Source organism: Cinclus cinclus, chromosome 3 (assembly GCF_963662255.1).
Source record: "Cinclus cinclus chromosome 3, bCinCin1.1, whole genome shotgun sequence".
Classification (NCBI taxonomy): Eukaryota; Metazoa; Chordata; class Aves; order Passeriformes; family Cinclidae; genus Cinclus; species Cinclus cinclus.
In genome coordinates, this window is record NC_085048.1 from 114,154,229 (window position 1) to 114,169,432 (window position 15,204).

General features: G+C 46.8%; 1 protein-coding gene across 2 annotated transcripts; it reads left to right on the plus strand.

Moving 5' to 3' along the window:
* The first annotated feature begins 1,755 nt into the window (after positions 1–1,755).
* RAB1A (RAB1A, member RAS oncogene family) lies at positions 1,756–14,880 on the plus strand. 2 transcript variants are annotated; one of them, XM_062490644.1, is made up of 5 exons: positions 1,757–1,920; positions 8,031–8,103; positions 10,153–10,248; positions 12,663–12,794; positions 13,054–14,880. In XM_062490644.1, the coding sequence occupies exons 1-5, from the start codon at positions 1,898–1,900 to the stop codon at positions 13,249–13,251; spliced, it is 522 nt and encodes a 173-aa protein (XP_062346628.1). In that variant the 5' UTR covers positions 1,757–1,897; the 3' UTR covers positions 13,252–14,880. The 2 variants fall into 2 exon arrangements, with proteins under 2 accessions (XP_062346629.1, XP_062346628.1); XM_062490645.1 differs by lacking the exon at positions 12,663–12,794 and having other exon boundaries at positions 1,756–1,920.
* The last annotated feature ends 324 nt before the right edge of the window (positions 14,881–15,204 follow it).

The following is a 15,204-nucleotide window of genomic DNA, read 5'->3' on the forward strand; positions in this document are numbered from 1 at the left end:
GCAAGAGAGCAGAGGAAACCCAAACCCTGTGTAACCAGTGCTCAGTGTTTCCTATTGCAGCCAGCACACTTCATGATCCTTTTGTGAGGAACTGAACATAACTAAACCCTCGAAGATGTGTGCAGCATGAGTGGCTTTTCTTCCATTTTATTGTGGGGAGGAAAAGGGACAAGAGCACATTTTCAGTTCCCCTGGGGCTTCAGCTCTATTCTGATGCTGTCCAAGTGAAAGACACCCATTCCTGTCAGTTATTCCAGTAGTTTGTGGGCATGGAGCACATTTAACACCTAGATGTCTGCAGTAACACCTCTCAGCTTGTAGCCCAGCTCCTGCACACACACCCCTGCACTGGACGTTTCAGTGATCTCACAGTCCATTTGCAGATTGTTCTTCCTGTCCTTTGAACTGGTTGGAAGATAAACTTTGGTAGGTATATTATACTGTGCCCTTTGTTAATGAAATAACATCGGGTAATATGTATTTAGTGGTGGGATTTAAATTCCCGAGCTGATTACAAGGAACTGTTAAGACTTGTAAGGTTTAGCAGCGTTCTGTTTGTGAGTTTGGAATGATGTGTACTGTTGGAGCACTTGTGTTGTCCCTGATGCTGTTGAAAAGGCTTTGTTAGGAATAAACCTGAGAACATCAACTGAAGTGTCAGCAGTACAATTCGATATTCGGTGAGACTGTTCAAAGTGGTTGATTAGAAAACCAGTCTCCCACACTGTGAGATCTTCCAGCTTTAACAGGCTGCTTGCTCGGAGATCCCAGACGCGTGGCAGTCTCTACCCGCCTGCTTCCCAGCAGTCACTAGAGCGTAGAAATATTTACTGTGCCTAAAGAATGCAGTGAAATGTGATTAATGCTTGTAAAGAGGTTTCGATAAAAGATGCATTAAGGGACAAAGGCGTGTGAAGAACGCAGGCCTTGGAGGAGCCAAAGATGTCCCTGCGCTGCTCCAGATACACTTCCCACGTTCTGTGCAAAGCCTCCGTCGCTGCCCGTCACCGGCGCGGAGGGCAGCGGCTGGACGGGCGCCAGATCGGGGTGTCCCTTTCTTCGCCGCCTCCCTGCAGCCGCAGGCCTGCCCGCATTCCCAGCGAGCCTCGTCCCTCACGCTGTCCCCTCCGGGGCTGCCGCCCTCGGCACTCCGCAGCCCCGGGCACAGGCCCTGCTGAGGCACTGACAGCCCGACCGGCCGCGGTTCCGGACCCCGCCGGGCCCCGAGCGGGGCTGGGGTAAAGGAGACCACCGGGACAAATAGCACCGTGCCCGGGGCGGACCGAGGGCTGCCGGCAGAACCGGAGCCCGGCCCAGAGGCCGGCCCTGAGCCCGGGTCGCGGCCCGGCCCCGCCCCGCCCCGCCCCGCCCCGCCCGCCGAGGCCCCGCCCCCGCCCTGCCCGCGCACTGACTCGCCCGAGCTGCCACGTCTGCCCGCTGACGTCACTCCCGGCAGGCGCCTCCCGGCCAATCAGCGGCGTCGGCTGCCGCTCCGAGCCGACGGGGCCGAGGGAAGAAAGGCCAGCTACTGCGCACGCGCCGCTGCTGCCGCCGCGGCCGCCGGGAGAGCGAGTCCGCAGGAGGGGGCGCGGCCGGGAGGAGGCGGCGGCGCGGACTCGGTTTCCCGTCGCGCCCCTCGGCCGCCCCCCGGCCATGTAAGCGCTGCTCGGCGAGCGGCCGCCCCGTTTCCTGGTCGGGCTCCGGCGGCCATTTTGGGCTGAGGCGCAGCGCGGAGGCCGCGGAGCGGGCGCGGGAGGACGGGCCGAGCCGAGCGCCGGGCGATCGCGGCTCCCTCGGACCAGCGCACCGCGGAGCGCCTGCCTCGGCGGCGGGAGGTGCCGCCGCACCGCCCCCTCACAGCGCGCTCGCCGTCCCTCGGGCCGCGGGCCCCACGGACATGTCCAGCATGAACCCCGAATAGTGAGTGCGGGACGGGGCGGCCCCAGGGCCGCGCTGGAGGCGCCGCGGGGAGCGGGGGGGGCCGCGCTGGGCTGAAGGACCCGAGGGCCCCCCTTCCTCTCCCCCCCCCCCTTCCCCCCCCAACATCCCCGCGGAGCCGCGCCCGAGCGGCGGCGGGGGAGGAGGAGGAGGGGTGGGGTGGAGGCAGCGCGGCCGGCCGGGGGTGGGTCCCGGCGGGGCCCTGGGGGGTTAATGGTGTCCCCGGTGGGAACCGGCATCCGGCGGCGCCGTGGGGCGCAGCAGCGGCGATTTTCCCGAGCCTCGGGAATGCACATCGGGGCCTTGACTCCAACAAGTGATCGAGGGGACACGGGCGCTCTGTGAAAGCCGATTCCCCCGGCCGGTGGCGGCTCCGCAGCCAGGGGTCCACCCTTCTCTTTAGCTGCAAGTCATGTGTGTGTCACATGGCTCTTGCAAAACACTTTTTGCCTATGTAGATTTTGCAACGCTGTGACTTGATAATAGAGCGATCTTGGGGCTGTTTCCAGCTGAAATAGCACTTGCTTAGAAAACCTGGTGACGACACAAGAGGTTTTTGGGAGGGTCGTTGTGTGAGTATGGCCTTTTTCTTGAGTTGGGCTGTCTGAGCTCCCTGCCCAGGGATTGTCTGTATTCGGGAAGCTCGGGGAGCTGTGTTCTGCCCACCAGGCTGTCGGGAACAATAAACTTTATTTTGTTAATGACTTTCTTGTGCGAGTTAGAGGAGGGGCTTAGGCTTAGTTTATAAAGCAGTTCAAAAAAATCAGCTACCGTGCTTCCAAACGTTTAGCCTTGTAGGATCCTTTCACAGAAGCTGGCTTTACTGGCACTCCAGTTTGGGGTGGTGAAGCCACTGTCCCATCTGATGCCGTTGGAGTGGCTCTGGTACTAAAATGCACATGTGGTGTGACATTGCTCCTCTGGATATCCATTGACGCTGCTCTTGGAAGACACCCACAATTTTGTCCTCTCAGATGAGGCTCCTGATTGGTGTGGCCATGGCTCCTGTGCTTTCCACTTATGTCAGTGGGGTTGGTTGCAAGCACTCTTGAGTCCATTAAAGTCACCTGAGGAGCAAACAAGTAGTCATCGGCTAGCGAGGGAGTTGGTGACACCCCGGAGGTACAGCCAGGAACTCGAGTTACATCTTGGCAAGATTACATCACAAACTTGCTTGTACAGCTTTGGAAAACACCAAAACAGTAACTGGAGGTAGGCAGTGGACGAAAAACCAACAAGTTTCTGGTGCCCCGTGGTCCTAAGGGCTCTCAGGAGTTAAACTCAAATTTACCTTGCAGACTGTTGAGTTTTGTAGTGGGAGAACTGCCTGCAGTGTGTTAGGCCACTAAGAGAAATGAATTGGAGGGGGCTTGTTCCGTAGGTTTTTGGTTTTTTTTCCTTTCTTTCAGTCTGTCAGCCCTCTAGTCTGATGCAGAGGGTAGTTCCCTGCAACGTGGTACTGAGAACAGTGTTTTCAGAGAGACTCATTCTCAGTGAAGAGTGCTTGGTCCTGGTGAGCACAGCTGTGTTCTTGAAAGTGAAACAAAGAGGAAAAGCTGTAGTTTTGAGATTAACTTGCAGTGTTAAATTGCCACTTCCTCAGAGGGTGTTGTCAGGATGAGGGGAGGAGATGGGAAGGGTGTGGTGAGACAGACAGAAAATACCTGTCACTGTATTGTGTGTACTTGGATCCCTGTTAAAACAGGAATAAGATTTAAGGGATTATGACATTGTTCCTAGTTCACTCTAAGAGATACGTCCATTTTTCCTCTCAGAAGTGCCTGGCCTATAATGTAACACATTCTCACTTCCCTATCACAGCTTCAGATTGGGCTGCAGCCCCATATCCTCTCTCCTGGGCATGCCAGAACTCCGTCAGAAGTCAGTGGGATAGTTAAAATCTCTAACTAAAGACCTACTTCCTTCAGCTTTCCTGATAAAGCTACAGGGTTAGGTCCTGCTCATACAAAGGCTTGAAGGAGTTATGCTTCTGAAAGCTTCTTTGAAGCTTCAGGGCTGTGGGACAGCCAAGGAGACTGTTAGGTTTTAGATTGAGTGAAGGAGCTGAAGAGGGGTAGATGAGATTAAAATTAGTGTTTGGACACTAAATTCTGAAAAGACCTGCCCACCCAGCACTGGGATGTGTTCCCTCTGTTCCTCCCTCTCTGCTGGTGTTTGAGTAAGCAAAATGTCAATATTGACTTTGTTGTGACTAGATCATGTCAGGTTCAGCATTTCCTGCCCTTCTGCAACTTGCATGTGACATAAACACGTTGGTGAGGTGTGCGGTCCATAGCAGCCAAGTAGTAGCAGGAGTTAATCCTGATCAGATCAGTGTTCTGCCAGGATCTTGTTCCAGCTACCTTCCAGCACAGAGGAGGAAACTCAGTGGGTTTTGGAGCAAATCTTGGGTTCTTTGTACATACTTCAGAAGTATTTGGGAATGCCAGTGAGGTGGGTTTCAATCTTGGATGATGGTGTTTGGTGGATGACAATTGAGTGACAGCTCCTGAATTGCTGGAATCATCTGAAAGTGTTTGTGTTCTAACCTTTCTAAACAGCAATCTGCGTGCAAAGTGGGCATAGTGTCTTCTGGAATCTGTTTACTTCCACAAACAGTGTGTAATCAGAGTGACATTTATGCTTCTCTTCAAAATTTCTGGGGTGGTAGAACAAAGAGTGGGGATTGAGGCTGCCTAAGTACCTGTTTACTGTAAACCTGCTGCTGACATCAGTGATTAAAGCCAATTCCAGCAGTTGCTTGTTGCAGACAGATCACTACCTAGCCTTGTCTGTTTCCTGGCATTTAAAAAATCCCCACATGCCTCCTTATATAAAATAGATAAACAGCGGTCTCTTAGAGGCCCAAAGGTCCCTTGTTCCACAGCTTTGGCCAGGTCTGTCCTCAACTTGATTTTCTGGTTTTCTGCTGAACTCGCTGACATGGGACATGTGTGTGTCAAGAGAATGCTGCACTGCTCAAAGCATCAGTCCTGTTTTGGAGGTTTTTTTTGTTTGTTTGTTTGTTTTTAAGGGGCAGTTACATTGAACATCTTTGTCCTTTATCTCTCTGGCAAGAGGAAGTTATGGGGAGGATTCGAAAGCCTTGCTCTTACTCACATACCCACCTGCCTTGCTGCACATGCTCTTCCAGTGTGCTCTTTTAAATGACCCAAGTATGACTGGCTTATGTAAATGGTGAGAAATAATTGAATGATTAACCTGAATTCCCACTGTCTCCCAAGGAGCGTGGAGAAGGCTGTGCTGCGTAGCTCGGCCACCTTTATGAAGGCTCCCTAAATTGGAAGAGCTGATGAGTTTTTTAAGTCTCCAAGTATAAAGAGCAAAATTCAGTGGCTTCAGAAATGTTTGCGTGGCTCTTCAGGAGTAAATGCCAAATAACCTGTGTGGCTTGTTGGATGCATTGCTGCAGTTGAACACTTTTACCCCAATATTCTATTGCTGTAGCTCAATCTAGAAATAGGTTTCTGGAAATTTTTGTAGCTTTTAAAAATTTTATTTGATTTAAACCGTTGCTGTGCCCAAGAGCTGTCTCAATCATTACACTCTAACAAACTCCACATTTGGTTCTTATGGCCCTAAATAGGCATCTGCTGTATTTTAAAAGGTCTTGGGAGCTGTATCTTTTAAAGCTTTAAGCTGTACTTTGAAAGGAAGGCATTATAATATTGGAATATGCAGTGTTGTAAAAAATTAGAACCCTAAGTTCCTAAAGTTTTACTTATATTATTCCCAAACTGATGAACGTCCTACCACCAATATTAGGTTTTTGTGACACAACACCCATTTCTAAGGTCAAAGACAGAGCTAACTCAAAGGCTGTTTCCAGCAATGCTGGGTCTGAGGCAGGTGGCTTAAGACCACTGTATGTCTCTGTGGTGGTGGAAATACTAAAGCCCAAAGTGAGGGCACAGCTGAATAGCAAAGATACCAAGTCCAGTATTTAAGACTTCTGAGTTCTTGTTGTGTTAGCTCAGCATTTGTTCTGTGTACACACTGTTACTGTTCTTGTTTGCTGCTGAAGAGGAAGAGATTTAATGGGTAGGTTTGGCTGGGAGCTGCTCTTAGCACCAGGAGTAACAGAGGAAGACGAATTTCCATGTTGGGGGCCTGGGGGAATCTGAATTCCTCTTGGAAGCAAGTGGAGGTTTTTAAGTGGATCTCAGACCCACAGCTGAAATCTTACCTCTTACTAGGAAAGAGTTATATTTTTCCCACTAACTTAGTGAAGACAATATGGTGTTAATATTCTCAAGGGGATTATAATGTGCTGTGAAATGTAAGTAATCTGACTACAGGATTGCTGAAAATTGTGTTTGTAGGGAACTGAGCAATCCAAAGTTCCTGCTGGAGTTGGAAGGAGCTGAGTGAAAGCTGAGGCACAGTGGTGGGGAAGAAGGCATAGGTGTCACAGTGGAGCAGGTCCTGGAGCCCTCCTACTTTACCTTGGTCTCCAGGTTACAGAGTTTCTGCTGCTCGTGGGGGTGAGAAGTTTTCTGGTCTGTAATAGTGATTCAGCCAACTCAAACCCACTGAGATGTGTGGGTTGTGGGGTAATGTAACTTATGTCCCCCAAACAGTTTGGATTAATTGTCATTCTCCTAAAGCCATCTTGCCTTGTGGTAGTACATGATTTGACAGGTGTAATGCTGAATTCTGTGACTAGGTATCCTCTGGCCTTTTTTTTTTTTAATGCCTTTAGTGCTTTTAGCTGTACACTGTTAGGAAACATTGTGTTTTTAAGGATTAGGTTATTAGTTGCTGCATTTAGCACTTCTGACTCCTCTCTAGGCTTGGCAGGAGTGCTGCAGCGACTGGAGGCTTCAGCTAGGTGTGTTCTGCAGCCTGGGCCCAGCCAGGTGAGAGGCACTTGGGCACTCGAGCAAGAGTGGTGGGTGAGAAGCCATGGTAGGCCACCTGCTTGGCTTTTATCAGCTGAGGATGGATGCAGTTTCCTGGCTGGATTCCTGCCAGCCAGAGGCAGTGGCGATTCCAGGGAATAATAGGTGGGGACAGTTGACTCCAGGCACTTCACATATCCTTAGTCTTTACTCACCTTGCTTAAGTGGGCATAAGAATATGGCTATTGAACTGTTGTGGTTAAATGAGAACAGGACTTAGTTCTGGGCCATTACAGGGCCAAAGAATTGTCAACTGAAAATGAGTTAGTGTAGTACTTGAGAAGCAAAATAACTTGTGTAAGTGGTGGGTTGTTGTTTTTCTGTTACTTGTTCTCTAGCATGAAATTTCCCCATTAGTCTTAGGGCTAACACAAAAACTGGTATTTTGCTAACAGTGAAATCTTCACTGCTCTTTTAAGTGCAAATATAGGCTGGTCAGTGACATGTGAGGTTGGGAAGACTTAACATTAAGCACAAGATTTGTCAATTCTTGCAGTGTATCTTGAGAATTACTAATACCACACATGACATCCCCCAGAGATGTATCCTCATCTGGAAATGACTTGAGCTTTGCTTTAATTCCTTGAAGGCAGGTGTGGTATTGGTCGTTGCTCGTAGTCTGTGGTGGAAGGTGGGTCCATTCAGTTGTGCTGTTGCATTCTGCTGGAACTTAAGTACGAGTATCTTGAACTGAGGAAGGAAGTGGCTGGATTTGGCAGTTCCCTGGTGTTGGTGAAGTGAGGCAGTGGAATTAAACCGCAGAGTCCAGAGAAGCAAAGACTACCACCTGTGTGTTATTTGAGTTACTCAGCCAAACAAGTGGGCTTGCACTCAATTGCAAAGCATGATTTTCATGTCAGCTAGACTACAAAGGGCTGAGGTAGAACTGTGCTATTCCTGCTGACAGTCCCAGTGTTATCCTCAGAGTAACTTCCCAGGAAGACACAGTTCCACACGACAATGCTGTGTTCAGAGCGTCTACCTCACACTTCCCTTACCAAGTAAATTGTGAATTTCTAAACTGAATAGAGGAGCTTGGAGTTGTAGGTGATTTCCCTAGCAGTGAATTAATTTACCCTTCTCAAAAGTCATAACATACTGGCTGTAAGAAGCTTCATTCTTGATAGTGTTTTTCATTAAGTGACCTAATTTTTTTTTTTCCTTCTGCAGTGACTATTTATTCAAGCTACTTCTGATTGGAGACTCCGGTGTTGGGAAATCTTGCCTTCTACTTAGGTTTGCAGTAAGTGATCATGCTTGGCAACTATGTAAAAGAGGCACTTAGCAAGACCTTCCCTTCAGGTTGTAGGGCGGATGTCTGACAGGCCTGGTAATACCAAAAAATAAGTATATTATTGCAAACTCCTCCTGTCTTCTGAAATGGTGTCTATCTGATGTAACTATTTGACTAAATTGGAGAGAAATAATATCAATAATATGTCCGGCTAAGATTAATTCTAATTTTCATGTTAGTTGAGAACAAGATACCTTAATTTAACTTGTTTCACTACAGTAGTGATAGAATGCTGAGGATGGAAGGAATTCTGGGAGTGTGCCTTTAGGCATGAGGAGTACTGACCTTGATCAGTTAGTACTTGATAAGAACATTTCAGCCACATGAAGTTTGATATCTGCAGTAAAAAGACCTACCAATTGTTTAGTCACAGAAGTAATGTAAATAATACTCTAAGAATAATAAGGCCTTAGGCTTTTTTTTAGTGAATGTTGAAATTGCTGGTGAGCTGTTCTGGCTCTAGTTTTCCTGTCAACAAGAAAATGTAGAATGAGTTTGACAGCTCTTAGTAGAAAAGGCTGAAGTCCAGTGAACTTCTTATCTCTGTCTATGCCAAAGTGCAGCTTTACATTGCCATGGGAGGAGAGGAAGGGAAGCAGGATATGGGGCGTGAACTTAGAAACTTGAGTGTGACACTACTGCAAGATGATGGCTTTGTTTTCACAGCCTGAGCAATTCCTCTGGAACGGGCCTGTTGTACCCGATACTATTAATATGAAACGGTGATCTGGGGGTACAAACAGCCTCAGTTAAAGCCATTATGGCTGCTGTTGGTACCAGGACAAACAGTAGGAAGATGTCACGTGCTCTGCTCACAGTATGGAGGCAGTGGGTTGGAAGTGATGCCACAGCTGGAGCAGCACTCCCAGAGCAGTCTAGCCCGCTTCTCTTGTGGATACTTTTGACTTCATGTGAATAATCCAACTCCTCTTTGATAGCCATCTTAAGTTTGTGCTCTGTTATCTGGTTCTTCAGTTGGGTAGCCTTTTCCTTTCTAGATTGTTTTTTCCAATTAAGCTGTTCTACCCTGACAAAAGGAATTGCCACAGAATACCACACCTGTGTTTTCTTGCAGCTGTAGGTTAAACTTCTTCAGGCTTTTCAAACATACCCTTTGGAGTATTGAAATGTTAAGGAAATAAATGTCATGTCATTCTGAAAGGCTTAATACTTTATTCTTACTTGGATGTATTACCTAAGATGTCTTCCATTCACTGCCCGGGGGAATCCCTTGCTTTTATGATACCTACTGGTTGCATAAAGCCTTTTGTGATACATTGTACATGAAATTCTATCCTTTGGGTACTTTAGGAATAGAAACTTCCTTCATGCTGACAATCACTAGAAGGTAGCAAAGACTGACCCAGCAGTTTCTGTGTGCCTTAAGGCCTGTTGGAGACTGCAGTCAGATCCCTGCAAGCTGCTGAAGCAGTGTTTTTCCTCCTGTATCAACACAAGCTGCAGAGCAGAGGCCTCAGCCCGAGTACTCCAGTTGTAACTCTAACCTGCCTTAGCAACCAGCTGCTGCAGTAGCAGAGGATCTGACACTCATGTGTGACTGAGACAGAGCCTCTGACTTGTTCTGGGTAGCTGCTGTACAACACAGATGAAAAACCATCAAAGGAAAATAAAAATGTGATGCCTTTCAATAACCTTAGTGGTTATTCCAAGTACCTCTTCAATCTGCCAACACAAGGAAAGACTGTTTTTTTTTTTACGCTGCAGCTCACGAGGACTAGAAGCTACAGGATTTCCAGAAAAGAGGGGGTTTTTTGACTGGTTGTTGTGACACAAGTCTGGCTGGTGCTTTTAAAAGCTGCAGAATTTTTGAGACTTAAATATTTGGTGGAAATGCTTGGCCACCTCCTGGACTTTGCCATGAGAGATCAGGCTGGTTTTACAAGGAAAATAAGTACCTTTGTCTGATTGGTGCATAATGCAGTAGGTGACTGCAGAAGAGGTGCAGCTGGCTTGACTTATGTTCACTCTCTCTCCTAGGATGACACGTACACAGAAAGTTACATCAGCACGATTGGTGTGGACTTCAAAATCAGAACTATAGAACTAGATGGGAAAACAATCAAGCTTCAGATAGTAAGTAGTATTTCTCAACTCCTGTGTGCTTCAGTCTGTTGGAGCACAGTTATATCCATAGCTATTGGTGGTCATCTTTGTGCTTTAAAATATATTCAAATACAAGGGGTATTTTCCCCATTACAAGAGGTGAGGCAGTTCTTGCTAAGACATCCCATGACCTGTCCTTAAAGAAGGGTGCTTATTATCAAGGCTGTTTGCCTGGAAGAGGACATCCTGTGCTGGAGTGCTCTTGTATCAAAACTGGTATAGTTCTGCAATATTTAGCCAGGATTTGTTTCAGTGCGGGAGTACCACGCAGTTGTCCAAGACACCCAAATTCCACAGCAGCTGTTTACTACCAGGCTGCAGTGTCTTAAGTGCTGGAAATTGCTTTTGTTGACCTGAATGGAAAAACTGAACACAAAGGCTTGTATCTGGCCTGGCTGCCTTAGCACTGGGTGGTGTTTTCTGGTTATGCTTTTGGCCTTTCCCTTGGAATAAACAGGGGAAGAGACTTGGCAATTCTTTAATCTTGAAGCATTCTAAAAGAGTGACTGGTGTGATGAAATCTAATATCTGTGCAAGGTCAGACAATCCTTGTCAGCCACTGCTTCCAGCTCAAGCAGACTCTCAGGACTTGAAGGCAATGACTCAGGGATTCAGTGTTGTGGAGCAGAGTCCAGCTTACAGCCTGAAGCCTGAGTCTCCAGACTCTAATGTAACTGTCCTGAGTACAGAGCAGTCCACTAGGAATGCTGTCACTGCTCAAATCTGTCTGTGAGGCTGTTTTTAATACACAGGCGGCCCTATTCTTGACACAGCTCCAGGGAGATAAATGTTTGGGCGAGTCCTGTTCCTGTCCTGGGTGAGAGAAGAGGTCAAGCACCTTATGTCCTTTCTTAACTCTCCCAGCAGGAGAAGGGAACCAGACTTGTTATCCTTAAATACCTTTGCTGAAGCCTGTGTGCCAAGGAAGTTGAAGGGAGTGGTCATATTAGAGACCTGCAGCTCTCTGACCGTGTTCCTAGTAGTTTTCAAGTCCTGGGTTGTGTTTGCTCTTCTGACTGCTGAACCCTGGCTTCTTGGGTCAGAACTGCTTAATGTTTTCCCCAGAGAGATCTCTTGACTATGCTTGGCTGAAACCAAAGAAATGAGAACTTCTGAAAAGTACCTACAGAGTGTAATTCTCAGTTAAAATGTGTGATCTCCTCGAATCCTCTTCTTTGTGTACAGCTTCAGAGCCACTGCTGTAGCTGTGGTGTGGATGTGGTTGTAGTTGGATGGCTGCTCTGCTGAGCTGTGTCTCTGGAAGCTGATGCAGAGCACTGGCTCAGCCATGCTGCAGGAGCTGACCCTGTCACTTGTCTTGCAGTGGGACACAGCGGGACAGGAGCGGTTTCGGACTATCACTTCCAGTTACTATAGAGGAGCTCATGGCATCATAGTTGTGTATGATGTTACAGATCAGGTACGTGCTAAACCTGTGCCTGCAGAGTTTCTGCTGGCTGATGAGTAAATTGGGAATTTAACAGCTGGGCACACCTGAAGGAGACAGTGACACAGTTCTACAGGCTGTGTTAAGGCTTATCATGCTCAACGTATATGTTTGCCTGTGGTTTGGCAGAAATAAAATACAGAAATAAGGAGAGCAGTGAGATTTGTAGCTCCTAAGGAGTTGTATCTTGGGCTTAACCTAAAACCTGGTGAGACTTTTCTGTGTGAGTACATCTCATCGTGCCTTTGGTAGCAGTAAGTCTGAGTTACTGATGCAAGTTGTTGAAAGATTTCTGAATGTACTTGAACTGTGGTCTACAGTAAGACCAGCATTTGGAACAGAAAATTGTCAGCCTGTGTGCAGGATACAACTGAGCCAGTGTTTTCTCTGAAAGGATCTCTGAGGAACTGGTGCAGTTGTTTGAAGGGCACTTGGGAAGTATAGGGTTTCCTGAACGAATAGAAAAAGAGCACTTGTGTTCAGTCACTAACTGAATATCAATCCAGCATTTCTGGAGTCAGAGGTTGTTCCAGCATATCTACAAGGTGGCTTGCACCTAATACCTGATGCTTTGTAAATATGTGGGATGCATCTGGTTTCAGCTGTGTGCCATGTCTCATCTCTGCCACAGGAGGAGGAAGAAGAGTCCCAGATGGTAGATGTTGAATATTCACTATATGGAACAGGAAAAAATAATAGGGGAAGAGTGCAGGAAGGCCTGATTGTGTAGGGCTGGGGACAGGAGCTGTATGGCCCCTGTGGTGACCAGCCTGTCCCAAGGCCATCAGGGGAGCTGGGCAGCATTTAGAGGGTCCTGTCCCATGGTTGTGAATCACATGGATAAGTGCAGTGCTTCATACTCTTTCCTGGTCATGACCAAAGGGATAGTGCTGAACTCTTTATCTAGGGCTTTGCTTACAATTCTCTTCTCTCACAGGAGTCTTTCAATAATGTCAAGCAGTGGCTGCAGGAGATAGACCGTTATGCCAGTGAAAATGTCAACAAGTTGTTGGTGGGGAACAAGTGTGATCTGACCACAAAGAAAGTAGTAGACTATACAACAGCAAAGGTATGTTGGGGCTCCTGTGTTTGCTTGGCTGAGCCCCTGCTCTGGTTTGCCATGCACAGAGGTTCCAGTGCAAGGATGTGTCCTTGTACCACAACTGGGGGCAGTTTAATGACCCCCTGCCCTGCAAGTCATCCTCCCACTGGAGGTGGGGTGTGGGGTGGGATCCAGGAACTTGTGGGTTGTCCACTGGTCCTCCAGAAAATAAGGTGAGGTATGAACCTGTGTATGAGCTTACTGTTCACTGTTTCTCGATTTGCAGGAATTTGCAGATTCTCTTGGAATTCCGTTTTTGGAAACCAGTGCAAAGAATGCCACAAATGTAGAACAGTCTTTCATGACCATGGCTGCCGAGATTAAAAAACGAATGGGTCCGGGAGCGACAGCTGGTGGTGCAGAGAAATCCAATGTTAAAATTCAGAGCACTCCAGTCAAGCAGTCTAGTGGAGGTTGCTGCTAAAACTTGCCTCCCCCCTTTTGTCTCACAACAATGAATTTGCAATCTGAACCCAAGTGAAAAAAAAAAAAATTGCCTGAATTGTACTGTATGTAGCTGCACTACAACAGATTCTTACCGTCTCCACAAAGGTCAGAGATTGTAAATGGTCAATACTGACTTTTTTTATTCCCTTGACTCAAGACAGCTAACTTCATTTTCAGAACTGTTTTAAACCTTTGTGTGCTGGTTTATAAACGTGTAATCCTTGTTGCTTTTCCTGATACCAGACTGTTTCCTGTGGTTGGTTAGGATGTATTTTTGTTTTGATGTTTCTATTGGCATGTTTAGATGTCAGGTTTAGTCTTCTGAAGATGAAGTTTAGCCATTTTGTATCAAACAGCACAACAGTGTCTGTCACTTTCCATGCATAAAATTTAGTAAGATATATGTAAGATCTGATTTGCTAGTTCCTTCTTGTAGAATTATAAATGGAGAGATCACACTATCTGATTAATAGTTTCTTCATACTCTGCATATAATTTGTGGCTGCAGAATATTGTAATTTGTTGCACAATATGTAACAAAACTGAAGAAATGTTTAATAAATATTGTACTTATTGGAAGTAATATCAAACTGTATGGTGATAAATATTGTCTTAATTTGTATGGCTAAGGGGGAAATCAGGCTTGCATTGTGCACAAAACAACATATCTGTGTGTGCAGCCATGGCTCTCAGACCTTCCCTGCAACTTGCCCAGTGACTGTGGCCCCAAAGCCTGAGCTGCCATGGTGCTTAAGGCATGAGTGCTGTACCAGAAACACCCAGCCAAGGTTCATGAAGCATAATGCACTCCGAATGTACAACAGTTCCCTAACTTAGTCTTGGAACTTAATTTATTTCTCAAGGACTTCAGGTAGGGAATTCCTGTCAGCTTTGCCTAGCAGGGGAGAGAACAGTATTTCCCTAACACGAACGATTTCAGTGGAACCCTGAGGAGGTATAACTTTCTACCAGTATGTCTTTTCTATATACTGTTAATTCCATCCTCCTTTAATCAGTATCTTCTGACTTAGTGCAACAGCTTAGCTTCTATTCCCTTCTGCAGTGAGGCACCAGGAGGGTGACATGGGGATAGCAAGGCCCCCACACAAACTGTTGCTCAAAGTAGGCGCTTTCTCAAACAATTTGGAACTAACCAGCAGCCAAGAGGTTTTGGATGGTGTGTGAGTCTTTGTACAGAGCTAATCAAATCATTAGTGCCTGATGTCTAGCTAAAAGCCACAGGAAAGCTGGCCTGTAACACTTCCTATACATGTAAAATTGTTCAGCTTTATCTAAACTCAAATGTTCAGCCTATTCTGTAAATAGTCTCATGTTTGAAAGACCATGTAACATTCCCCTAGTAGTAAATACACCCTGTGATAGTAAAAATATAGCCTAGGTATGTTGTGAGGTATAAACTAAAAACTGGTGCAAATATCCTCTGATTTTTTTTTTTCTGGGGGAGGGGGGGTGACTTTGGCTAACAGCTTTCTTCAACATAGTTGCATAAATCAACAGGCAATTGTAATACATAAAATATTGTCATGGTTAAGTTGAACTCTTCCACTTGAGACCTTCACAATAAAGTGATGTGCTTTCTAGTAGAGATGTGCTTGTTGGTATAATTCATTATAAATGTGATCTGCCGCTCCTCAGGAGCAGGAGGAGCAGTGAGTGCTTCTGAGATCAGGAACTGAAGCAGAAGGAGGAGGTGTGGTGAGGGTAAAACATTTTCCCTGCAGAGAATGCACAAATGAACTTCAATGTCAAGATGCCTGCTACATACTATCCAAACCAATGTTAATATATACAGTAATAAAAACATTGCAAAACCAGTTGGGCTACACCAGGTGGTTCTTTGTTTCCCCCTCAGTCACAAATGGGTCACTGGGCTGGTGCTGTTCCTTGCTGAAGCCTGGGGTTGTCAGGC